The sequence below is a fragment of the Netta rufina genome (genome assembly GCF_964035555.1).
Source record: "Netta rufina genome assembly, chromosome: 25".
In the NCBI taxonomy this organism is placed as follows: Eukaryota; Metazoa; Chordata; class Aves; order Anseriformes; family Anatidae; genus Netta; species Netta rufina.
The window spans coordinates 3,833,883-3,860,416 of NC_140149.1; the positions used below are offsets into that span (position 1 = coordinate 3,833,883).

Consider the following 26,534-nt stretch of genomic DNA (forward strand, 5'->3'; position numbering starts at 1 on the left):
ACAGTAAGTGCATCTTCAAAAACGTTCTGCAACAGGTGATCAGATCATCATCAGACAGCCCTGTCAACCTCCATTCAAGACTAGAGCAGTAAGTCTGATCCGACACCAGACCTGCTCAAGCAGTCCTAGGGACAACTAAGGAGCTGCAGCCCAAAGCTTTAGTTTGGAAGAAACAAATCATGAGAATCTGCTGGAAGGAAGATGCTGAGTAGAGTCTTCAGACCTAAGCAAACTGCTTGGATAAAGGGACTCTGGGGCATACATAACTTTGAAACTGCTAGACTTAATGATTTATCTTACCCTGTTTGACTTAGTATCATCTCCTAGGTCAGCAGAGCAGCATTGGGTGGATTGATTACTTTAAAAGTCTAAATAAAAATTTGAAGGATTTCTATAAAGCAAACGCTCGCTCAAATACAAATGATTGAGCTTGCTGGCCGCAGTGATCGATTCAATTCAATCAATTGAATCAATTGATTCAATCAGATCCACAGTCACACCAGCTCCTTAGGGATTTAGGATTTGTGTATCTAATGATCATCATTTTTGTGATGAGGTGGGACAGTCCCATCCCTCAACCATCTTCACATGCTAACAATCAGACTGGACATTTAAAAGACAAATATTTAAGCTCCAAACTCCCATGTAACCCAATGTTAAATTAAAATTAACACTACACTTAACCTTAACATAAAATAGTGTTCCAGAAAATTAACATTTCTTACAAGAGACCATCTTACGCTACTGCAAAGACCTGTTCCAGGTGAAACTCTCAAGAAAGTACAATCTCCAGCGTCAGTCCAAGGTCACTGTACTGGCTCAAAGCCTGAAAATCAGATACCCAGCGTCACAGCAGTGAACTTTTACGACCTGGTCATCATCAGAGAGCCCCAGTGCCTATCCGTGAGAAGGCTCCGATGCCAGAAGCCGTCTGAAGGTCAGACCACACAGGAGATCCATAACAGCGCAGTAACAGAGGGAGCAACAACAGAATCTCCTAAAACAGATAAAATCCCCCAATTGTGTGTCACCTGCCTTCTTCTTATCACAGCCAGACTTTTGTTGTGAGTTTTTTTTATTTTCTTTGAGGAGACTTTTCTTCACACATCATTGGCTTAGCAACCTTGACAATACTTGGGAGACATGAAGCAATTTCTTCTCTCAGAAGCGTTTTGCCGTCTGTATAGGTGTCATTAGATTTGATCTCTCCTTTCACTTATCTCGAGTTTGTCAGGTTTTCAACATCCTCTAAGCACTGCAGATAAATATCAATCTTTATCTCTGAACTGCAGCTCCTACTCAGGAGCCACCCTCCTCAGTCTTTGTACCAGCTTCACAAGTAGGTGTAGGTATATTTGTAAACACAGCTACGGGAAGCATGACCTGCCTGGAAATACATTAAATTTCAGCTCCTAAGAAAGGGAAACTTTTTGCCTATCCAGACTGGATTTAACGTTAGGTTTCTGGTAAATGTGAACATGTCGAAGCCAATTCAGGAAGAAAAATAAACAAATCCAAACAGCAAAAGACAGAACAAAGCCTTCAAGTATGACTGGTCAGTATTAGAGGAGCTGCAGGTTTATGTTATAACTGGGATTTTTGCTTTTTGCTGTTATCTTTACATGCTTAATTTCGTAACACGATAGTTTTCTTTACAATTACCGTAAGCAGCTCAAGAGCAGGGACGTCTTACAACTTACTGGCACTGTCCTTGCAAGGCTGCGACCTTCTGCTCCCTTCCTGAGCCACAAATCACAGAATTTAATGCCATAAAGACAGCGCTTGACTAGTGCAACAGCAGCAGTCTGCTTCCATCTGATGGTCTTGTGATGGCAGAGATGATTAAGTTTTATTAGCCAAATCCATGAATGAAAGGTCTATAAATTGATACTAGAAAAGGCAAGGGTGCACTCTATACAGGCTCCAATAAAACAATACTGGCTGCTGGGGTTCAGGGAAATGAGTACAAGGGCAGCAGGCTGCAAAAAGTGGCCAGCTTTGTGTACTGTCCCGGTCACTGCCAGATGGATCTGAGCCAGGAGGGAATTTCCTCACCAGTCTGTGCACCTTGCCTAGAAGTGTATGTCTTACGACCTGGCAAACGGTTCCTTTACGCTGTCTTTGATCTGCAGCTCTGTAACTTCAATTTCTTCCCCTTTTTCAAGGGCAAAGAATACTACTATCCTTCCGTTTGAAGTTTTTGCTGAAGAAATAGCATGCATCAACAATTAAAAGTACAGTAAAAGCCAGGTATCTATTAATTTGTGCTGTACTTTTTCACATGACATAAAACTTAAAGACACAGTGATGCCTATTTCAGCAATTTGCTCTTATCTTTAGAAATCCAATTACAGTCTATTGTTAGACAAAATAATTACCTGTGCAGGGAGATCAGCATTATTTGCTAGGGTACATAAATTATTACAGTTACCTCCTTGTGTTTCCATCATACTTTCCACACTTGTTTCTTCCAATTATGCTAAACCTTTTTTTTTTAGGACCTCAAGAATTAATAGGATCCATTAAAGCCATTTCAAAGAAGTTAAAGGTCCAGATAGCACACTGGATGCTCGATCCATTGGGCTTCCTCAGTGTTTAATTACTGCACTGTCGGAGTGGTTGTCCCACTTTTTGAAGTGTTAAGAGTAGCCAGGATTCAATTAAGCACAAAACAATCATTAGCCTCTCTTTCTCTCCCCCCTACTTTGTTTCTGCTTTGCAATTGCTGATCTACCGCTATCATTCTGGATCAAAGGTAACCATTTTTAACCTAAGCACGGTGTTACGGTTTCTCATAACAGAGAAACGAATTTTAAGAACATTACTGTCATTTAAAGGAACATGTGCCAGCCCTCCACAAAACACATCCCAACCACGGAAATCTAAAAGGACCGAAATTGGACTTGTTACCAGAGGACTGAGATTATATAATGGAGTGATCTTTATCTTCTTAACATTTGCCTGAATCTGCACGTTAAAAAAATACAGTCATTTATGGCATTGTGTTCAGCTGAATAAACTCCGTGTTTGTGCAATCTGCAAATACTGCCTCTCAACATTTGGGGCATTTTGTTTCTCAATCTCATTACCCTCTTTAGAATAATCTTGAATTTAGAAGGTATAATTTTTTGCACATACATCATTCAAATGGAATCTGTTTTCCCGTTAAAAATGGAAACAGAGTAAGATTTCAGACCAGTTTGCAATTTGAGAAACAGAAGCTCCCTGCCAGAGCCACTGCAACTTCTGCTGTGCATCTAGCAATATGAGGTGGTCTTTAATTTGTACCTCTAAAAACCCTTCAGAAGGGATTCTAGCCTCCGAGCTCTAATTAATCCACTCTTCTTAAATTGCCAAAAGGATTCAATCAGCCTGGCTTCACAGAGCCACATGGATCTTTTGTTACAACAGCAATAGGAGCGAGCAGAGGAGATAATCGGGAGGAGAGGTACTGATAAAGTAAAGGTATGAGTGTGTTAGAAACAAACCTGACCCACTTCATGAACTGAATGCTGATCAGCCAGTTCTGACGTCAATGCATATTTTACTGTCCACCAGCAAGACGAGCCAGCACTACAACCTCCTTCAAAATAACAGTCTCCTACCTGATCGGCTTCACACGCAGCAGCTTTACCACCAGGATGCAATGATTTCTGCAGACACATTTAGAAAGCATCTTAATCTGGCGGTTCTGTGGGGCTGGAAGGACACGGAGAGAACCTCACTATTCCATCCTCAATTCTAAGCTGCACTTTCTGCTCACAGCTGCAGAGGCATCTCTCTGCATAGAAAACGAACAAGTTTTATCTGATGGCAGCAGAGCTTATCAGCAATCAGCCACTGAAATCCAGCCCCTGCGATCCCTTCAGAAACCAGCAAAATGCAAAAGGTACACGAACAAACTGGCTGCCTACAGGCAATAACTTTGAGAAGAACAAAGGAGCTTTACCTCGCCAGTACTAAAACCAAATTTTATGGAGAATGCCTGGTTTGGAAGTCTTCAGCTGTAATTTTCTCACTGGCCATTTTATCCGATTAAGACTATTTTTTACGTTAAATATGCTCAAATTTAAGTTTGAGGCTTTTGCTCCCAACTCCCTAATATCTTCTAGAAAATAACAGTATCAAAGCTCTCATCTCAATTCCTTAATGCGTCCCCTGCTCCTTGCCCAGTTACTAGGGTAGAAATGAAAGATCCTTGGAATTCGATCTATCCTCTTTCTTTTAGAGCAGTATTAACACAAAAGCATTACATCTCAATCCAGCTTACTTGTTTCAACATAAAAGGTGGCAGTCTCATCAGCTTATAGTTTTAGGAATGCTTACTTTCGAGTCTTAGCTGATTCTCCTACTAGCTGAAATAGAGAGATAACTTTACGCGCGTTTCAGTATTTAACTGAAAAAGTTGTATTCTTAAAGATTAAAAGCTTCAGTAAAAGACTTAGAAGCCATCAGAATAAATCAAGAGATCCTGTGGAAGTTAAGAGGAGCCTGGAATGGCCACGAGTATCTATGTGGATTTCGTAGCTGCTTGGAGTGTTCAGCAAGGTCCAGCCCCACACACCGTGCTGGGCCCAATGCAGACACCGATGCTGCAGAGCTTTCTATCAAAATAATTCATCAGTTACTGTGCTGTTTTTAAATTGCCAGATTAATTCTAATTAGAGAGTAATTCTAGCTATCAGAGTTGGGATCCTGGCTGCCCTTTGTTCTTGCACAATTTGATAAATGAACCATGAAGAATATGAGCCACTGGAAGAGACTGTTCTCGGGGATCTGTGCAGTGCTGGCTAACTCCAAAATCTCAGATGAATTGCACAGAATGGTTTATCATCTATCTCCTTTGCAGAGAAAAATAAAATAACTGGTTTGGGACAAATCACGACACGGTTTCTGGCAAGCTTAACTTTTCTCCAGTTACTTTATCACTGCAGCTGGACACGGGAAGTGCTATCAATCTGATAAAGCTCAACAAAGCTACGCCAAAGAAACAGACCATGTGAATCACCACTAGTTAATGTAATCATTTACATACAGACCATCTGTAATTAGCTTTCTGCAATACAGAGGTAGAGCACAAGAGCAGCCAAGAGGAGAGAAGAGACAGCAGCAGCTGATGGAATCTGGTAACAACCATTTATCAGTGCTTTCGGTTATTACCGAGTCTCTGGAGAACCTGTACATCGAAATTCCCCGTGACAGAGCAGTCAACGTCTCTAGCCTTTCCCTGGGTAACAGGTCTCCTGAGATGCCTTTGAGGAAGTATTTTTGGGAGCCTGTGTTATGCTCGCACTGCAGTGTTCATGGAGGCAGGGAATGTGCTTGCCTACAGTGCTAACGAAGAGAGACCACTGATGAGGGCCCCGCTCCGTGACTTATACTTGGGCCACTTTGGCATCAAGTCCAGACATCATCTCTATCCTACACTGTTTCTTTTGTTTTCTTCAGGCATCAAAGGCCCTAAGTCAGAACTCAAACTCATACCAGAACTGCACCTTCCTGCTACAACAGTTGTAAAATCCTTTTGCTTCATATATATTGATTCATAATAGTAACTTTTAATTTCATTACATTCCAACAGTAATGATATTGAAACCCAACAATAGAGTATAGAGAAAATTAAAAGTTAGCCTTAAATAGCTTAATATAAAATCAAATAGAGGCTGCTGCAAAATCTCCGCTATTTATATGAAGCATTAAACAACAAAACCATTTTTACTGCTTTCATGAACCTTCTGTAGAATTCCCACTCTGACATGCTAAAGAGCCATGAAATACAGAGCACTTGTCATCAAAGAGCAGATTACTAGGCTTCCCTTTTTAGCTTCAGAGAATCTGTTTTATGCACCATTCCTTCTGCCAAAACAAAACGCCTGACGTTCAGATTTGACTAACAAAAATTAGTCTAATAATCTATTCAAATCACGGTTCTCCAACGCACATCACAATTTTCCGTAACCTTTCCCTTACTTAACCTTTCTGTAAACTCTTCAGCCATTAGGAAAACATGCTAGAGGTGGGAAGGTGGGGGTACAGGAATGGAGAACGGAATGTTTCCAATGTACAGACAAAAGTAAAGGTCAATACAAAAGCAACAAACACATCCAGGAACTGGGAAAGCTGCCCCTTTGATACACACGCTGGTAAGAAATCCTTCTTAGTCCATCAGAAACATCACATATTATAGCCAACGATAACCCGTTTTGTGAGCAATGGCTACAGGTTAAGAGAAGGATAAAATTTCTTGCTCGAGCAATAGTTTTGATCTCAAAGGTAAAGTGCTCATCGTAAAAGATTGTGTTGATTTCCCATTCTGATAAAGGTGACTTGAAAGAATTTAAAAGATTTTTCCTAAGGAGGAAGTTAATCCCCAGAAATAGATTGAATGCTTAGTCTTCCCAACATCTTCTGTAGTATCACTGAGAAAGGGGTGAACCTTCGTGACAGATGCTAACCAATTAAACAGATGCTAAATTTCCTTCAAAATCTTTCGGGATGCTGTCTTCATACTCCATAGATAAAAAGGAGCACATGTTTTAGAGATCTGCTGGTACATGTAACACTTTTCTGAAGCCTCACCTTTACAGAAGACATTAGAGATCTAGATACATTTTCAGTTCATCCATTTCAGAAATGCCAGAGAGTAAATTCAAGGGTAAAATAATCCAGCCATGATCTATAACTCAGAAATGTTTCATCACTTCATCCTTCTCAGCCAATTGAAAGTCTATTCACACTTCCTTCTCACAACTCACAAGCTTACACCAATACAAACCAGCTTCTTCCAGCAGTTCTTCCTTTCCTGCTCCTGTATTATTGATGATTGAAGTTCAACAGTCCTCCAAATCAAGATGTTATCTAGCCTTGCCGTTTCAAGTGTCTCCAGGCTAAAGTCAGTATGGAAGGATTCGTGGAATTGTAATGAGTTGACAACCGACAAAATGATTTCCATTGCTAGCAACATCTGCTGTGTCTAAATTTATAATTAAAATGAAATCATGCATGCAAAAAGAAAAAAATCAATAAGCTTCCATTTTGAGTTTTTCTAACGTTGAAAGAAGTTATTTGATTAACTCTGTTTTAACCTGAACATCTGGCAGCATTATAGGCATGTTATGACACCCACAAAAAAACAACCATAACTCTAAAAATTATTTCCTTTTTCCTGAAAGTATAATAGAGCTAATCTAGGATTTCTTTGAGCTATGTGCACTGTGATATCCATCGTGCAAAGATATTGTATGCATTACCACTCTGATTTTCTCTGCCTTAAGCACAGCAGGATTTCTTGGGCAGCAGCAAGGGAACTGCTGGAACAACCTGCACAAAAATCAGGTGTGACTGCATAGCATCTGCATTCTGGGTACCTGCTATTTTGATGTTCATGTTGTTGTCGAGCAGAAGATTTTCAGCCTTCAGGTCACGGTGCACAATCTTTCGGCCATGGCAATACTCCACTGCCGAGAGGATCTGCCAGAATTTGCGCCTGGCCTCAGACTCACTCAGACGGCCATGGCTGGCGAGGTAATCTGTTAAAATAAAGTCGGTTTAAACAGATTAGACAGCAAGCAGTAACCCTGGAAATTAAGTGATTTCTGTCAAATATACTCAAATGCATCAACTACTCAAAATTTCAGCCGATCCCAGCTTCCAACACATTATTCTTGCATTCTCCTCTCCTAAAGAGTAGGGACAAAAAAGCTGCTGCCTAGTGGAACTGTGAAACTCAACCTTTTATTCCTTCTTTTATGGCTGACTATTCTGATAAATATTTTCATATAACTCCTGTGGAATGAGGAATACTTGGAATATCTTGCTTCCCCATCACCAGGTGCTTTTCAGCTTCTCATCAATTCCCAGCAGCTTCACGCCACACACCTTCCTGCCCAGCCTCAGCACGCTATGTGGTGGCTAAAAGCATTTTTCCTTTGGAAATTAAAACAAATAACCATAAGGTACCCATCCTGACCTCTCTCTTGTCTTCGTTGCATCACAAGCAGAAAGAACATTTTGTTTTCATATTTGATTATGTTGTAAAACTAATGTTAGCCCTGAAACAAATGATAGCTCTGAAGCTGACGACGTCATTTATCCCCAAGAACAAAAACAAGCGAAGCAGCAGCTGTGCGAGTCTTGACAGAAACAGCTTCTACAGCCAGTTCTTTTCTTGCTCTTACAATGCAGAAAAAGCAAAGAACCAGCCATTAGGATGGGTTCAGAATTGCCTCCTGCATCCCACAAAGAACGTGGTTAATGGCCAAGGTGCAGAAAATGCACATAGGTGTGCTGGGCAGGGATGACGGGCAAAGGCTGGGCGTATCTCACAGAACTGTCTAGCTTGGAAGAGACCTCAAGATCATCGAGTCCAACCTCTGACCTAACACGAACCAATCTCCAGCCAATTGCTGCAGCACAACTAGCACTGAAATTAAACAGCAAAACAGAGAGCAAGAAATGAGCTTATGGGATGAATTATAAGAGTTTGGTTATTTTTTTTCCAAGATTAAAAAAAGCAGATTTTGTTTACAAGATGCACAATAGGTGCCCCTTTCTTTCTGTGAGATGACAGAGGGATGTGAGGCTATGCCATGGCCTCCTGCATCACACAGACACACCTCCCCTTGTACAAGTTGATACAAGCTCAGCTTTTAATTGTGAGGACTATTTACTCGTGTACGTAATGTGATGTTATCAGACATCACATACAGAGGTGTTCTGAATGTGCTAATCACGTAGAATGTCCAGTCACGTAACACAGCCTGTGCATGGATTTTCATCCCTCTCCCCACATCTATCAGAGGGGCTAGGAGGAAAAGAAATGCAGTTGGGAACAGACTAGCTGGACAGGGCAATAACAGCTACCCATGATCTACAATATAATGCACTTAAGTCACACATATGATGATCAATGACCCAATAAGCTTTTGGAAAAGCTTGCCTATGGACTGTTGATTTCTGCTCGGATAAATCAGAAAAGACAAAATTAAATTTATATAATCTAATGTTCCTAAAATAAGTTGGTACTTTGGTTCCTAATAACATTATAATGTTGTTACATTAACTTGCAGTCCCACGTTTCATTTCCATGGCAGGTAAGCTTACTCTGTACTCACAGTGAGGTGATGAAGTACAGCCTTATGAGTTACTGTATGAATATTAACCTTCCAAAACACTAAAGAAGGTGCTTTACTGATATTTGGCAAATAAGCGGGCAGAGGACCAACAGGAATGTGAGACAACCAGAGTTGTGCTTTCAGTTACCTGTAAAGCTATGGAAAATTAGCCAAATTTAGCAGAACTACTTTGGACTCATGTTTGTGCAAGACGACTGGCCTTAGCATACCGCAAAGACATCAACATTCAGCACAAACTAGAAAAAATGCAGAGGAACAGCAGTACGAAGACGTGCAGGAACTGCGTCATGGCGGTGCCATCAGGAGAAGATTTCCTCATCAGCTCTGGATTCCTCAGTTCTGCCACAAATGCTTACGTGACCCCGTGAATACCCCGATGCTGTACGGCACACCACGGAAAGCACCCACGGGGAAGCTGGGCTGTTGTGCACACTGCAACAGGACGTGCAACGGAGTGCCACCGAGCGATACTCAACTACCTAACAATTTTAAATTGGGGATTTAAAAAAAAAACACAACTGTGTATCTTTTGTTTCAGCAATTTCACTGTGCTGTCAGCAGTTCTCCTGTGCCATTTCAGCTCTACATCAGAGCGCTGAGCTGTTTGATTTGTTTTGGCAAAGCCAAAGCCTTTCAGATTAGGCAAGCAAAACTTTTTTTATATTTTTTTTATTTACAGTAACAATTTAAAACCAGCTTATCATTAGTTTAAGAATACACTAATGGCATCTGAGCAACATGAAAAAGTATATCAGCAGTGAAACTAGAGCTAATAATTAACATTAAAAAAAACTGATTGCAATATCTAGGAGATACAGAATAAAACATAGCAATGCAGTGATGACTTGAAGATCGTATCTCACTGCATCACAGAACACCAGCTAACAAATTCCACTTGAATACAGCTAGTGGAGGCACGAAACACTGTCCTTCCCTACTGGCATTACCAGCCAGATCACTGGAAGATTTCACCAGCCTGCAGGTACACGCAGGATGAAGGCAGTACCCTGAAAATGTGGAAGACTACAGCTCAAGTCCCTGGTCTCTCACTGCCTTCCTTCAGCATGGAGTCCTGTCTTGAAATGCTCTTTCAAAGCTAAGGAATACGTGAGGAAAAAACAAACAAACAGCAACAAAAAAAAAACCCACTGCTTAATACGTTCAAATTCAATGACGCAAAACTAGGAAATTTATGAAATAAGTCTTAAAATAACTGTTTGAGCTGCCACCAGTCCCTTCTAATTATCATTTACGCAAAGGTCCCACGAACAAGACTCATCATTTAGAGACCAGCTGGCACAACCATTTCAGTCTGAATTCAGTTAGCAGGTTAAAACAGCTGCTTCTGCAAGCAGGAAAAAGAACACAACGGAACGGAGGTTTTCGGTCTACCTCTGTTTACTTACAAGGATCTGTGACAAAATCCCTAAGTAAATGATTAATCAGCTCTTCCAAGCTAGTTACGTAACCTCAATGACCCAAAAAGGATCATCGTGCCCAACACGATGCCAAAGCAGCAAGGTAACACAGAATACCTGTTTTTGTTAGGTTGTGTGGTTCGTTTGCTTGTTTTTTTAAACTAACATCATATTGTTTATGGGCGTTATAGGTGCTCGTGATGTTTTCATTTAAGCTGTTCTGCTTTCTCTGTGATACACAGCTCGTATCAAGCACACTAAAACCAGAAAGTAAATTTCCAGTAAAACTTCACAGAAGGTGAATGTCAGCCTTGTTGTTACTAGAAGAAAAGACAAAGGAAGAAATATGCTGTTCAGGGGAAGGGGGCACAAACCATGAGAATTCTTGCAGAAATTAATAAAAACATGAAAAAAATATTGTCGTTGGATCATGTAAGACCAGCAACCTCACTGACCTCGTGCTCTTGTACATGACAAGTTCTTTGCTGCTACTTGGGCAACGAGGCAATGCTGCTACTGCGTGGAGTATTGATAATTGAAGAATTGATAGTTCTGAATTACATCGTCACTCATATGGTTTAAATAACCATTGCAATCATTCACCATCCTGTTAATATACTCAGTAAAACAGGCTTGTTTCAAAGATGTTTTCTTGGGGGATCTCAGTTGGAGTGCAACAAGAGAGACCTCAGCTGCAGTACAATCGTTTCAGCAACCCTCACAAACATTTTTAAGCACTTTGTTCGATCTGATCTACAAAAGCTGCAGATCTAAAAACTCTCCTCAGAGCTTCTAACCTGCTTGGGTCTTAATGCCTTTTCAGCTGGTTTAACTTGGCAAAGCACGAGAACAAACAAAAGCCTGGCAGCAAGGGGAGATCATAATATTTGCAAGCAAAATATCACTCAGTCACAGAGTGACTGACAAATCACATGATGGCAAGGTGAAGTCAGATATCAAAGACACAAACTAAATCACACTGAATGCAAGCCAGCCCTGTAAGCTGTTAATCCATCCTTTGTTAGCAATGCAGCAAATACGTTAATGGACCTAAACTGTCATTTGCTTTCACAGCTTTAGCCTGTCAGAGCTCATTTAGAGCTTCCAAACCGCCTTTAGCAGTAGTCTTGGCCTTGCACTTTCCACCAAGTCTAGCAGCCTGTGTGGAATGGGTAATTTATTCTGAAATACGCTACTTTATCTCCTGGTGAAGTAGAATATGCCATGATCTCTCTAAACAGGTGAAGCTGGTGCACGCAAGGATACTGTTTGTACATTAACTAGTTTCAAATAGGACAGGCCGGGACACAGGCATGGCGCCAGCTCCTGGCTTTCAGCAAGGACTTTAAGGCAGCTGAAATTTGCTCGAGACATCCTGCCATCACAGCTCAAGGCTCGACGCTGGTTGCACACTCACGTGTAGTTCTGGAGCTAGCACCCAAGAGTAACTTAGGTGAAGAGCAAAGCACCCCCTTGTCATGTGCAACTATAGAAATGACAAAGCCTTTATGTGCCTTTATAAACATAGTTTGGTGAATCTCATCCTCACTTCATACCCTTCATCTACAAGCTTTAAGTTGTTTTTTTGGTCCATTTTTCTGTAGTGAGATAGAAACCAGAAGTCATCTTAGATTCAGCTGGATCCACAGGAGGCAGAAGCAGGACTTTTGCTCAAAAGCAGCTTCCTGTCCGACCTTTTCAGTACCACAGAGTACATCTGTTTACTGGGTAAGTGAAACATGAAGATGGCATCCACTTCAAAACATGACTCAGAGCCATTGTCAAGCACTGGCCAGTGCTTTTCACTCCAATTACTGTCCTTCAGCTAGGTGAACAACTGCGTATGTTTTTTTACTATGTTCTCTCTGCTAGGGAGACAGGGACAGGCTGGAGAGAGCACAGTGAAGCACAATGAGGATGGTTAAAGGACTGGAGTGCCCATCACACGATGGGAGGCTGAGAGAGTGGAGGGCAGTCAGCCTGAAGACCACGTTCAGAAGGGAATTGTATAGCTGTGTATAAATACTTGACAGGAGGAAAAAAAAGTCACTTTTATTACCAATAACCAGTGAAAGGACAAGAGGAACAAACTGAAACAAGGTAATCCCATTTAAACATATTTTTTTTCTTCCCTCTGTGCATGTTGTCAAATGCTAGAACAGGTTGGCCACAGAGACTGTAGAGTATTCACCCGTGATCCTGCGCAACCTGCTCTGGTTGACCCTGCTCTAAGCCACAGGGCTGGACTAGACATTCCTTACACATCCCTTCCAGCCTCAACTATTTGGTGATTTGGGTTCAGCGTAAGACAGGCAAGACATCACTCACACAGTTCAAGCTTAGTAAAAGAATGACTATTTGCATATTAGGGGGACACACTGCATTTCCAGTCTTATGAATGCCTATTAACACGAGTGATAATAATGGGTTAGAACTTCAAGCAAGGAAATCCAGATGATCCACGAGGAAGAATAATTATTAAACTAAAAAAAAAAAAAAAATCAGATCCTGTATATTCTTGTCTAACAAGGTTACAATATCCCTCTTTCTAGAGACAGATGATCCTGTGCCAAGGCTAGGACAAAACTGAGAGCTGCTCAAGCCTATTCCAGTCCAGCTTTCCAACTCTGCCCAAAAACAAATGAAATTGTCCAGGACAAACCGCTAGGTAAGGCTAGGATCTTACAGATACAGACATAATTATTAATACTCTAACAAACGAAAGACATGCCTGAATGTCTCCTTTATGGAGAAGTGTTTCTGGAGAGACTGCAAGGTTATTGTTCACTGAAACAGGAACAACATTCTGAGAAGCTGAAAATGTAAGTACAGAGGTTTATAGTCTCAAATGCCTCCCTAAGGATTAATATTTATGCTGAAATAGTCTAGAGTAGTTGGAAGACGCTGTTGTCTTTATCTACTGAGCAAGGATACTGCAATATTGTAAAGTACTAGTTACAAGGGGAATCATTATCTCTCTGTACTATGGGCACAAGAGTACAGCCTGGCACTAGCCCTCTGTTCCCTGCAGCTTCTCTAAAAGGCTGCAAGGTCCTCAGTATCTACTGCCCAGTTGCAAAACAAGCTGAAGGTTGTAAGGAACACCTAAACACATTAGGAAAGTCAGCTGTGAGATGAAAGATAACAGAAGTGAGTAGGCAAATATAGTTAAGCTGTTCTTCCAAGGACCATAGCTGGTAATTGAAATGCCTCTTATTTATGCTTTAGTCTCTTTCTCCTTCACATTTCCAGGATGTAGTAGAAAAAAAGTGTACCAGAAAAGTACATACATGGGTACAGTCACCCTCAGAAAACTGAAGGACAAGATCAAATGAATTTTTCTTAAATGTCAGCCAAAAGTAGCAAATTCCTTTAAATAGTTAAAAGGTAAACCAGACAAAAGTCACACAAGCTGTTAGTCTTGAACTCTTTTGGGTTTTGGTCATGTTTACTGCTTTAAAAATACACCTGTAGTGAGCATGCCAGACAGCAGGCAAGAGGGGGTGAACTACTTTCACAGTAGTAGGAAAAAAAAAACTAACCCAAGCCTTGGATATTCATTTTCCCCTTGCTGAACAGTTGGGTTATTTTTAGGCTTAATAGTCAGCTTCACCCTCCACAGTCTGGATTTTTGTAATATAAAGAAACCCAATGGTCACTAATGAAAAACTAGAGAATTAGCCCTTCAGAATAGGTTGACTGTAATTAGTTTAGCTAACAGTTAATCTGTGTCTCAGCTGTTTAAGAGGTTTCAGGTGAGTGATGTTGAAGGTTACAAGGTGGTGGCTGTAAAGATACTTCAAAAAAATAATCAGCAGAAACAGTGAGTTTAAAACTTTGTAGATCTGTAAAGTAGAATAAGCACAACTGAAACCTTTTTTCAAATATTTTATTAAGTCCAAGGACTTGTTCTTTTTTTTAAAAAAAAGAAAAATGTAACCACATTTGAAGTGCCTAGACTAAAAACAATATTTACTGCAACAATATTAGCTGGCAAAAGGTAAAATTCACAACTGCTGAGTGCAGAAAACGTTACTGTAGCTATGAAGACAGCAAAGAATATCGGTGTAGGGGATAAAAGTAATCCTGTCCAGGAACCACCAGTCAGCACTATGAACTGATGGGTTAGCAGAACTGAAAAGCCTCAGTGAGGTTAGCACCAGGCTACTCACAGTGATCCTGAAAGTGTGACAAGGCATTAAGGGAACATTCGCCAGTCACAATCTCCCGAGACCCATCCTGAAGAGCACGCTGTGCCCTTTACAGCACCTCCTGCAAGGGGAAGGTCGGAAGGGACAACTTTATACTCTCAAAAAATTTCTAAATCATTGAGTTTCTCGGAGGAGTGACCACAAAGGCCAACTTCAACTTACTGGGTCTACTCTCTCAGCTCCTTCTGCAGTCAGAAAAGGAGAGGCTCCTGTGGAGGGAGAGTCGAAGCTCTGTAAGGCCTTGCTCCGAACCAGACCCCCGAGAGGCCTCTCACTCCCAGCGGGTAACAGAGGGATCAGCTTTTCAGGTAAAAACTTAAATCTTGTCACAAACCTAGAGATTTTGTTGTTGTTGTTGTTTTAAATCCTCCTCCAGTGCAGTCACAGGTCAGTCAAAGAACAAACCTGAGCACAATAGTTAAATGATGCCAGGAGGCCGATTAACTGAAGTAACAGCAGGTTCCACAGGTTTCTAATCATCTTGCTTTAGGAGAGAAAAAGTAAAAACTTCCAGACCACAAAGACACACAGCAAAACGTTAAAAACTTCAAAGACACTTGGGTACAGAACTGCAGAGGACCATCCCACTGTCTGCGCTGTTTGAAAACTAATGGTGGAAAAGTGAGACTATTTCATACCCCATTAGTCTGGAAATGACAAATTCAGCACACCCAATGAATGATCAAGATGGGAAAAAGGAAAACATGGTGCAGCTTGAGTCTCCTTTCTACTTCTGTTTATATTTATTTAAATATTTATTTTTTATAAATACTACCCCAGATTTTCTCTACTTCCAAGTTATGTTGAAATTGCCGCGGACGTGATATCCTGCTTATTACAAACAGTCCAAAGATAAGGACCTAAAGGTGGAAAAAAAAAAAAAAAAAAAAAAAAAAGAGATAACCCAGAAAACAAAGAAGGGACTTTGAACATTTGATTTGTTTCCATGAAATCCACCCCCGTCCCCCAGTGCAAAAAATGAAAATCAGTCACGCTCCACCTCTTCTGCTCTCCAATCACTAGGGCCCTCCAGGGGGCCCTGGCGGCATTTGTAAGGCAAACAACACACCAGTATTTCAATCTCTTATCCTGTTTTCATTGCATATTATCTCCACCTCTCACAAGTTATGGGAAGATGCTACATGAAGTCTGAATCACACATCAGCATGATTGCCTTTCCGTAACAGTAACTGCACAATTTTTCCAAATCAACAAGAACATTAGTACTGCCTCAGACATCTGAGTTCCTCCAGGAATCTCTTTAGATTCCTGTAGGTTTACTCTACAAACAACACATAACAGTTCATGAGCAGCATGCATCTTAACAGTGCTCTTTCCAACTTCCAGCTTTCCTAGACCTACACTCAAATATTGCTAACAAATCATGTGGCCAAACAAGCTCTAACAGAATGGGACCAACATCTTCAGGATGAGTTGTACTGGTATTACGTTGTCCAAGCAAGAAGACGTACCTGGAAGCACTATTTCTACAGACAGGTCTCACCGCCTCGTTCACACAAGCCCAAGGGTCACCAGCCTCCAGCTCCTCTCTCTCTGAGTATAATCCCTTCATTGCTTTGTTAAACCCTCAGCTGGTAACGGCACGATGGAGTTTGATCATCAATAGATGATCATACACGGTCGTTAGTCTCCCACTGCGCTGATATGATAAATCTATTTGCATATTGCTACGTTTTGTTAAATTATGCTAAGCCTAAATAGGCTCACATGACAAATATCCATCTTGTTTCCATCTTGGATGAAAAATTAACTCAGTGTTAAGAAAGACAGGAAAAAGTGAGTCAACTGTACTGTGCGCATGCTATGTTGCATTGTGAAATAAAAATCCATGAGTTTTTTTCCAATTCCAACAAACTCTCAGGTCAAAACCCACTGTCTCACTGTAGTAAGTTACTACCCCAGTCACTTTACCTTTGCATCACTCCTGGAAACATAATTCTTGCTATTAAATAGTACTTTAACACTTCTATCTAGCACCACAAAAGACAGGTCACTCCACTCAGTAGGTGCCCAACAAAACCTGACTAATAGCCATTTTAACTCCATCTCTCCCCATGCAAATTCATATTTCATCATCTCTTTTGTCATTTTTCAACTCACATTTTGAAGGTGAGACACAACAATATATGTTCCAGATCACGAGCATATTAATTCCAACTGTACAGCAGCTAAGTTGCCTTACAGCAAAAATTTATGTTGGAAACTCAAACTGTAATGGTTTTTCCTAAAGTTTTTAGAACTAAAAAGAGCAGCAGTGCCAGTTATCACGCGTTTTTCTAGACAGAGAAAAGAAAATTACATGCTAAAATAAAAATGAATTCTTGGGCAAAATAAATACAGTTTTCAAATTGCTGAAGTTAAAGCACTGAACTTAACATTTGAAACATTCTCTTGCTTACCAAAAATTTCTCCATTTTTGGCAAATTCTGTCACAAGGTACAGCATGCTTTTGGTCTCCATCACCTGTTGATGGAGAAATTGTACGTTAAGTAAGTTGTAGGAAGAGCAAAAAGCAAACAAAGCCACAAGACTACTTATTTTCATAGTATTCTCTTGGTAAAGAGGTGAAAGTCTGTCTTGGACATCCAATTATCACAATTTTTCAATTTGTTTCTGCAAGTTACCTCAGCAATTTCAAGGGGAATGTTCACACAGCAGAAACAAACCTACTGAATGACTAGTTATCTGTCTTCTAGTAAACGTACTTCAAGATAAAGTCTTTGGGTACCTCTTGCTTGGTACGTGCATTTACACCACAAACACATTTGCAGAGTCTGGATTGACACATCCTCATATCTTATCCAAAGATAAGAAAAGCTTCAAGTACCCCTCAGCTTGCTCTCTCAGCCACAGCTCGACCAAAGAAAACCATGACATTCTCCGCAGCGATCCTTCTAGCTCGTGCTCGTTGTAGACATCACGTTGAATATTCCCACCCTGCTCTAGCTTACATCGTACCTTTTCTAATTACACACATCAAAGTTTCATCACCAGGTATCTCAAACTCAGCTCTTTCACTAACATCACATTTACAGCTTTCTGGGTATTTCATGCAGATTTCAGATACTTTTCAGTATCTAACAAGGGCAGCCTAGTTGCTACAGTAGAATGAACAAGACCACAACCGATGTGCTTTCAAAAATGTTAAACACCCATCCAATGCAAATCAATTCCAGAATAGCTGAGCTTGTCTTGGACTGCTAATCTACAAGAAGACAACAGTGCAAACTCTTGAAACAGGAGCAGAGAGGACAAGAAAGGAAAAGACACTGCTAACCGTACCTGGTAGAGCTTTATAATGTGTGGGTGATCGAGCATCTTCATTATCTGCACCTCTCGGTAGATCTTCTCCAGATTCACAGCATCCAGCTGAGATTTGTCAATGATTTTTATTGCCACCTGCAGCCAAATAGCAAAAGTGAGATTAAAACTCTCCCCCAGATTTATCAGCAGCAGGTGGGAACAACTGAGGACACACAGAAGTGTTTTAAAAACAAAAAACTTTACAGGAAGCCTAATGATACCCATTTCTGGGGCCAAGGTAGTCCATTTGAATTCCACAGATGCAAAAGTGGTATTTGCAAAGAAAAACTGATGGCTCAACACAAAGAATCAAAACATAGCGGATCCGGGTATTTTCAACTGTTATATGCTTGTTTTAATTTCAATTAATATGCTATTATAAAGGGACAACTGCAATTCATCCATTCAGGGAAAAACCTCTACGGATATGTCTGTCAGTCAAACCTCGTCTCAATTAGTTCAGGAACAGATCAGGGTCCTACTGACTATTTTTAGTCAATATCTGCAAAGTGAATTGCAGAGAGTGACAGCTGGTTAGGAGACCAAACATTTTAAACAGGAAAGAGTAAGAAACGAAACGATTTTTTTTACACCAAGAAGGAGCAAAAATATAGCTGCTAAAAATCACACAAAGGATTACAATACTAAGTATTAAATATAAAATAGTGTTTATTCACCCTGAATATCACATTATTAATGCTGAAGCAGGAGCAAACAATGCAAATCACACAAATGCTTCCAATTATAACTGCATTTCACAAGGTATTGAACTATAGGAGACAGCTGTTATGCAGGAGACAAAATCCACAGGAGGTGAACCTCATTATCTCCAGCAAGGCTGATTATGGACCCACCTGAATTCAGAATTAACTGTTTACTGACTTCATTTCAGTATGCTTTTCCTTGACAGCCTCCTCAGAGGTCTACTTGTCTAACCAAACCACCAGAAAAATAAGATTCTGCTATGAGCAAGTAAACTGATCTAGCCTTATAGTCAATGAAGAATGCTTGGTTTTAAGATGCAGGATGCACTCCTACTTAGATGAGACAGCACAAGGTTCAGCTTTTCAAATCAAATATTTTTAATGGATTTGTTTTTAAACGATGTTTGATTAATGCAGAACTCACTGCCACTCAGTGAACTTTTTCATCAAAAACAATATGCTTTTTAATGACGCATTAAAGATAAAGCAAAGAAACCTAAAGTTCCATATCCCTCATCATTAAACACTCAACTACCTCCAGGGCCTTTATTTATCAAAGTTTAGCAGTGGACACCTGGGAAGAAAGCACTGAAAATGCTTTTCAAGCACTCCCTAGTGACCTCCACCTCCCCAGCTCTCACCTTCCATCCCCGCATGACATGCGCCAACTTAGAGGATCCTGATGCCTGATCTTGTCAAAACACGTTTTCCCTTCAAAAAATGTCTCGGAAATGTCTTTGTCTTCTTTCAAAACACGCTCCTGCCAGCTACCTGTATTTGCAGCACCTCCCCTGCCTGTTCCCACATGCTGTTACAGTGTGCACTGAGAACTGCTCAGGAACTGTATTGCCCACAACAGGTCCTAAGAGATTTTGCATCTCCTGTTCGAAGTTGGTCTTTTCACTCAGAAGAGAACACCTTTAAAGCACGCAGGTAAACACAGATAACCTGCTTCTGTTCTGACCCGTTACCCTACCGTCCTGCTCCCCTTCCTTCCAGCTACACCACCTATTTGCTGTCTGATGCTCAGTGCACGCGTAAATCTGGATAATAAATGCCTGACTTCACCCCCGCAAAGAAACAGGACAGGAGAGGAAGCAGAACAGCGTGCATCAGACGGGGCTGTCCCAACACAGCTCCAGGCTCGCGCTGAGCCTGCTCCCCAGCAGCTCCTCTCCCTGCAGGTCCCTGCGCTGGCCCAGGCAGAGCAGCAAACTGCTTCCTTTTTTGGCCTGACTTCATGCCGTGTGGCAGCAGAGGATGCAAAGCCTCGTTCCTACAGCTTACAGAAAACCCACCACACCCCCCCCTTTAAATCTCCCTAGCCTAACGTAAGATCACACCTAATAAACTGACTGTTTTTTTCCGGGCAGAATTTATTAGCCCGAAGAAATCCCTTTGCTAGAAAGTTGCAAAATATCAAAGAAATCAAAGCAAACCACTGAAGCCAGACCAAGTTCTTAAACATACATCAGGAAATATTTATTAAAAAACAAACCACGTGTCTCATTTCCCCACTTCCTCTAATTTATTTTCTGCTGCCTCTCTGGAAACAACCAGAGACACAAGACAGTTTCTTATTCCTTCTCCACATCTGCCCTGGTTTACACCTGTTATTTGGGTGACCTCCAAAATTAAAAGAAATGGAAACCACTCTTTCTCATTTACAAACCAATGAAAAGATCAATCTGGGGCAATCTTGCATTCCCATCACAAACCAGTAACACATCTTTTAGTCAAGCAACAAGCTCTCTCCCATCTTAGGTAGATCTGGTGTTCTGGACAGTCCAAACGCCTTCTTCATCGACCTAGTGTAATGCAATAAAATCTTGCTGCCTTGTTCGGTATTTAAACTTTACTGGCACCCTAATTAGTGATTTACACAGCGTCAGTCTTGCTAACTTGAGGCATTCACAGCAGCTTCTTTCTTCACCTCCAGGAGCTGGACTCGGTGATCCTTGTGATCCCTTCCAGCTCGGATATTCTGTTCCTATGATTCTTCACACAAACAGCACGGTGCAGAAACCTTGCCTAAAACCCACAGCACTTAATTTCTGGACTCCCCCGGCTCCGGTCCATTTAATTTCTCCTTCTTGTCACTGAGCATTTTCATTTACGAAACTCTCTTAAAAAGCAAGCAAAAAAAAAAAAGGTAACTTAGAGTAACTTTCTCTTATTTACTCTTCTTGCACATCGGAATGCATGCAGTGCAGAGAAGCTAATAAAAGCAAACCTATACAGAACTTCAAATAAAAGGGGCTTGGTCTACCGTGGAAGAGAAAAAAAAAACAACAGCGAGACTGCAAAGTAATAAATTAGAGAGTTTTTTGGGCAATTTGAAGCAAGTAACAGCAGCCCACCCTCTGTGGCTCTTGCTGAACAGAGGAGGCTGTGGGGGGCTGTGCAGCTTACAGTTTGCTGTTGCCACTTTTTCCATCGAAGCTCGACTCCCATCACCTCACCCTATTGAAGCAATCTAGCTTTGCAAGTACACAGACTCTTGGCGTTTCTTCCAGTATAGTTTGGCACTTCCACAGTTTGCTCTTAAATTTTAAGTATTCCTTTTACTGAAAGTATAAATATTTCAAATACAGCCTGTTACCACTTCCAAGCCGGTCTCCCGATGGCTGTTGCCAGCTTTCTCCAGATACCACGCACAACTCGGAGCGCTGCAGCTCCCAGCTCCTAACGTCCGCAAGGAGTTCCAAGCAGCTTTTAACTTTGCTGGCCCAGATTACAAAAGTATCTATTGCCCCAGAAAAAAAATAGATAAAACTCACTTCTCCTTCTTCACTTTTAAAGATTGAATACTTCCACTGGATGGCTCTCTATACATAAAGGCTTAGATGTGTTGTTTATCCACCTTAGTTCAACCTCAAGTATCTGAAATAATCCCAAGCACAGTTCTCCCCTAATCAGGAATATGTTATTTGAGATGCAAGAGGAAGTCAAGCAAAATAATGAAGAGTAAGCCATACTTGCACTTGAAATAGGGTTTTAATTAAAACAAAAAACACATTAGAGCAAACCGCATTTTGCCTTATAACGTGGAATTATTTGGTACTATTAAGCAGTTGTTTTTTGAACACACAGTAAAAGCGTGTGGCTACTTGAAGGAAAAAAAAGGTATTTGCAATCCTGGTACAACTCTCAATGTGCATATTATGTACATGCACACAGCAGCAGGCTTCTATGTGAAAAGAAGCACAGGAGCAGCTGGCACCGCTGCTTCTGCAGTCAAATGCAGATGAGATATCTCAGCCTATTCTCAATCTTCAGCTCTCACGCATCTCGTCAGGTCCCTAGGAGGTTTAGAGAAAAAGCACTTGGAAATACTTAAAATCCAGCCACTTCTTCACAACGCCACGGGAAGGAACAGTGCATTCAGCAGCAGCAGCTCATTTTTGTCCGTAATCTCAGCTGTGTCACGATGACAGGAAAAGGGGAAGTAATTCTTAGAGGTGGAGAAGCTGCTTCAGGATGGGGAAGAGTTTCCTCAATGAAAAGTGTGTTTTCTTCCTGAATATACATCTTGCTAACAACTACCAGCGTCTTAGAGATGCTGTGGCATCACTTTGATCTTCTGAAAGCAGAGACTGCACACAGCAATGAATTCTCATTTCTCTACTATGCTCAATCATTACCTCAACACGAATAAGCCAACTTAGCACATGCCAGATTAAGGACTGTTACACAGATTCTGTGATTCTAGCATTTATTTTTATTTATTTTTTAAATAAAAGTGATCATATCTCCTAAAAAGAAAACAAAAAAGTACAACCAAACATGACATATGAATATGTACTCCAAGACAACTTCAAGGTCACTATGAAAATGAGAAAAGCAGAAATTCTGCTAGGCTGTTCCTTCCCTTCTCTTCCCCCCTTGCCCATTTTTGCTGCTTAAAAACTTACGAACGCTGCAAAGACATGCTTGAACATTATTTATTTTTAATTTAGAAAAAAAAAATATTAGGAATAGCACACACTTCCTTCCCTCTTTTGCTAGAGAGCTAGTGAACTGGAGTTTGCTCAACCCTCATCTGGCATCTGGGAACTGAAACTGTCAAGCAGCAAAGCTGCAAGGCTTGTTAGAAGAAAGTTGCTCTGTCCTTCAGCTGCTCCAGGTTTCAATTTCCGTTGGTTTCACATCATCCATTTAACTCTCTAACCAGTCTTTCCAAGAACATCCCCCTAACGTGGCCTGACAAGTTAACAGACAAAGTTTGTCCACATCAGCGTAAGCTTTAAGGTTCACCCAGGTTAGAGAAATTCAGACTTGAGTTGCTAACCCAATGCATCAGAGAAGTAAGAGGCATTGGAATTAGCAAGTGTCCTTCTGCAATCTGGAGCAACTCCAGTTTGCAACAGCCAAGGGTTTGGCTACCAGGGCTTTGTGTAGCAAAACACCGGAGCTGCAGCCCAGTGTACCTGCAGGGCTGCTCTGCTCTGCCTGCACAAACGCTTTCCTCCTGTGCCCCTTGCAACACATCCACAGAGCCCACGGCTGCAAACAGATCCGCACCCGGAGTCTTTTTTGGCAATGGCTTCATTTTCCCACCGAATTACTCCACTAAGCCAAACCGCTGGCTGCACAGCTCAGGGAGCTGCTCACTCTACTTTGTCACTCCCTTTTACACGTTCCTCAGTGCAGGCACTCGCACGTAAACCAGCCTCCTGTCTCCTACCAGGAGCTGGGATTTCTCAGAGAACAGCATGAATCACCCGAAACGTAACATAGCTAAAAGCATCACTGTGCCCCGCGAGGAACTATCAGTCGGAAGGGTTTAATTTTCATTTGAGAGGCAGCGGCCAGCACTCTCCTGGGGGTGACAAACCCCAGGGGATGTTAAGTGCAGAGCTCACGGGTGGAAGTGACGTAGTTCTCCCATGCAGATCATTCTCAAAGACTTGCCATCATCTTTCAAGTGCGTTGCTTTTTGCTACCCTCACCTATTTGCAACAGCAAGCAAAAGTCTCTTGCTACCATTCATATTTCACACCTCATCATATTTCACTAGCAGCAAACACACACCTTCCTCAACTTTATGTTTCCGATCATTTATGTTGTCTTTTCTTAGTCTCTCCTCCTTCCAAGGGGGAAAAAAAAAAAAAAGTTGCTTATTTGTGCATGCTTCGTTAACAAAAGTTACTCTGAGATCACAGGATTTCTTGGCAACGTGATAAATAAGCATGGCAGGAAAACACGTGTCATTAACTTAAATGGCAACAAACACAAACAGGCAGCAAAGCAAAGGTCACATTCAGCCACGCAGTCCCCTCCGAAGCACCCGGCATGGTCTGTCATTAAGGAGGGTCACTATAAACATGTATTCAATCCCCCCACTTTTGTCAACTTTCACCCTTCTGTTTGACTATTTAATCATGCAGTTTCATTGTTGCATGAATGTAGGATTCAACCTGCAGTTTTTGAGATTGTATGCACACAAGACAGGGTAGGAGATGGGGTATCTTTTCCTTCAGGCCTGGTTTCTTTTTATTTTGACCTATGTTTTGCTTAGATTTCCCATAAAGAGGATGGATTCTTTACACACTGCCTAAATTATGATCTTTCAAGATAGTAAATGCCATCTTTTCTTTTAATCTGACAGTTACTGGCTAGTCAGAGTTATGTAAAAAACCAAGCAAATATATTTTCATATGTCAAAGCCACCTAAACACGGTTTCCAAGTACCTACAGTAAAAAGGCCAAACAACAAACAGGCTTGGGATTCGGGCAGTTCAAACAGGAACATTCAGGAGGACCTCAGACAGTGGAAGAGCTTCTTTTAAGGACTTTCTGAGCAGGTCTCAGAGCAGCACACTGCAGATCTTCCTGCAGTACAGACCTGAGAGTGAGTTCGTGCCAGAACCTAAGCAGCTGCATATTATTCTACTGGAACTTTAATAGAGGCTGTCCTACTCTGCACACAGATGAACTGAAAAGTTAGCAACTCAAGAAACATAAACTACAGCTTAGAACAAGCCTGGAATAAGAACAGTCTTCCACCAAAAACAGCTTTAGCAGGACTTGTACTTTCCTACGTGTGCAGTCAGCTAACACTAAATTAAGTGAGGTTGGCCCAACCTTGAAGCACTTATTTGAAGTAGTTCTTGGCTGGAATAAGTTTCCCCTGACATCACCAGAAGTGCTCTTGATAGGGTTCCTCTTCCTCAAAGACCGTGTGAATACTTCCAGCAACTACCTCGGCTAAGCTCCAGGCTTGCACCTCCGGCTGCAGAAAGTCAACGTAGCTGTACTGAGGAAAAGAAGACCTGGATGCAGACCCCTAACACGGGCAAACCTGCTGTGAAAACGGTGCAGAAAAAGCCGCAGACCAGAGCCCTGGCTCCTCAATAAAGGAAAGCTGGTTGACAACACTCAAGCTCGCACTGATTGGGATGCACGGGAATTTAGTGGTCTGTTAAGGTGCAGGTGGGGAAGTCAAACTGGACTGGGGACCTGTTAATCGCCAACAAGCAGATGTTCTAAAATGACAACTCAGACTCGGGATTGAAGTTTTTATGCCCATCGCACAGCCTGCCCGGGGGCCGCAGAGCAAACAGCCACCCCCAGCCTGCAAGCCAAGCCCTTGGAAGTTGGGCATGTGGCAGCCAACTCGGCACGGAGCGCCCCAACGCCGCCAGGTCTTTGCTCAACTCCCGAGGAAGGATTTAGGGGCGATTACCGTGGCGTTGGGCAAGCGGAGGAACGAGAAACTCAATATTTGGGATGCGAGGCTCGGCCGCCGCGGCAGGGCGAGAACAACGTGTTTGTTTTTGTTAGAAGTCCAAACCAGGGGCGTTTTTTTATCGCTGCAAGGAGCAAGCTTACCACCTCAGCGCCCGGTAACCGGCTGGTTAAGGGTGTTTTCCCATTATTGACCTCAAAAAAACGGGATTTTGGGGTTTTGGTTGCTCCCCAACCCCTTCCCCACGGTGCAGGGCACTGCGGGCAGCCCTTCCCAGCACAGCACCGGGGCCGGGGGGCGACCCCAGCCGCTGCCCCTCGTGTCCCCCCCGGGCTCCGGGGGTCGCACAACGGCACCGGAGGGGACCGAGCCCCACGGGGGGCACCGAGCCCGGGGGGCACCGAGCCCGGGACCACCCGGAGCCCCCTCCCCAGGCCGCGGGGCTGCAGGCCGCGGGGGATACGGCGGCGACCCGTCCCCGTGGGGCACCGTAAGGGGACCGGGAGCACCGTGAGGGGACCGAGGGGACACCGAGAGGGGCACCGGGGAGACACCGGGGGGGGTCTCCGCTCACCTCGCTGCGCGTGATGCGGTGCCTCGCCAGCTTGACCACGGCGAAGTTGCCTTTGCCCAGCGTGCCCTCGATGTCGTAGAAGCCCACTCGGACTGCCCCGGCCCCGGCCACGGCCCCGCGGGGCAGCGGCAGCAGCGCAGGGGGCGGCCGCCGGGGCTCGGCCATCACCATGCTGGGAGCGGCGGCGGCGGCGGCTCCTGCCCGGCTCCGGCTCCGGCTGCGGCCCCGCGGCCCCGCCCCGCCCGGGCCCGCCCCCCTCAACCCCCGGCCCCGCTCCCGCCCCTCTCGTCACGGCCCGCGTCAGCCCGGGCGCGGCGTCGCCGTGGCAACCGGGACAAAATGGCGCCGGGGGGGGGGACAGGAGGGGAAAAGGGGGAATGGGGGAATTTGGCCTCATGTGGGGTCCTTCCTGCAGTGTGCCTCGCCATGGTGTCGCTGCTGTGTGAAAGCACCGTGGGGTTGCCGCCCCGCTCAGCCC

At 42.7% G+C, this 26,534-nt stretch overlaps 1 protein-coding gene and 1 long non-coding RNA gene across 2 annotated transcripts in view; one reads left to right on the forward strand and one right to left on the reverse strand.

Annotated features, from left to right (window-relative positions):
• The window catches only part of SIK2 (salt inducible kinase 2), a 48,426-nt gene extending 22,133 nt beyond the window's left edge, over positions 1–26,293 (reverse strand). Inside the window, exons 1-4 of the mRNA XM_084301467.1 lie at positions 26,057–26,293; positions 18,067–18,183; positions 17,184–17,247; positions 7,368–7,529 (exon numbers count right to left, since the gene is read on the reverse strand). Of these exons, the coding sequence (XP_084157593.1) occupies positions 7,368–7,529; positions 17,184–17,247; positions 18,067–18,183; positions 26,057–26,227 (514 nt within the window). The 5' untranslated portion in view covers positions 26,228–26,293. The remainder of the gene's footprint in view (positions 1–7,367; positions 7,530–17,183; positions 17,248–18,066; positions 18,184–26,056) is intronic.
• LOC311218685 lies at positions 12,156–16,922 on the forward strand. Its single transcript, XR_014619121.1, has 5 exons — positions 12,156–12,280; positions 12,425–12,652; positions 13,105–13,220; positions 14,943–15,071; positions 16,111–16,922. It is a non-coding gene; the product is annotated as an uncharacterized lncRNA (long non-coding RNA).
• Positions 26,294–26,534: the final 241 nt, after the last annotated feature.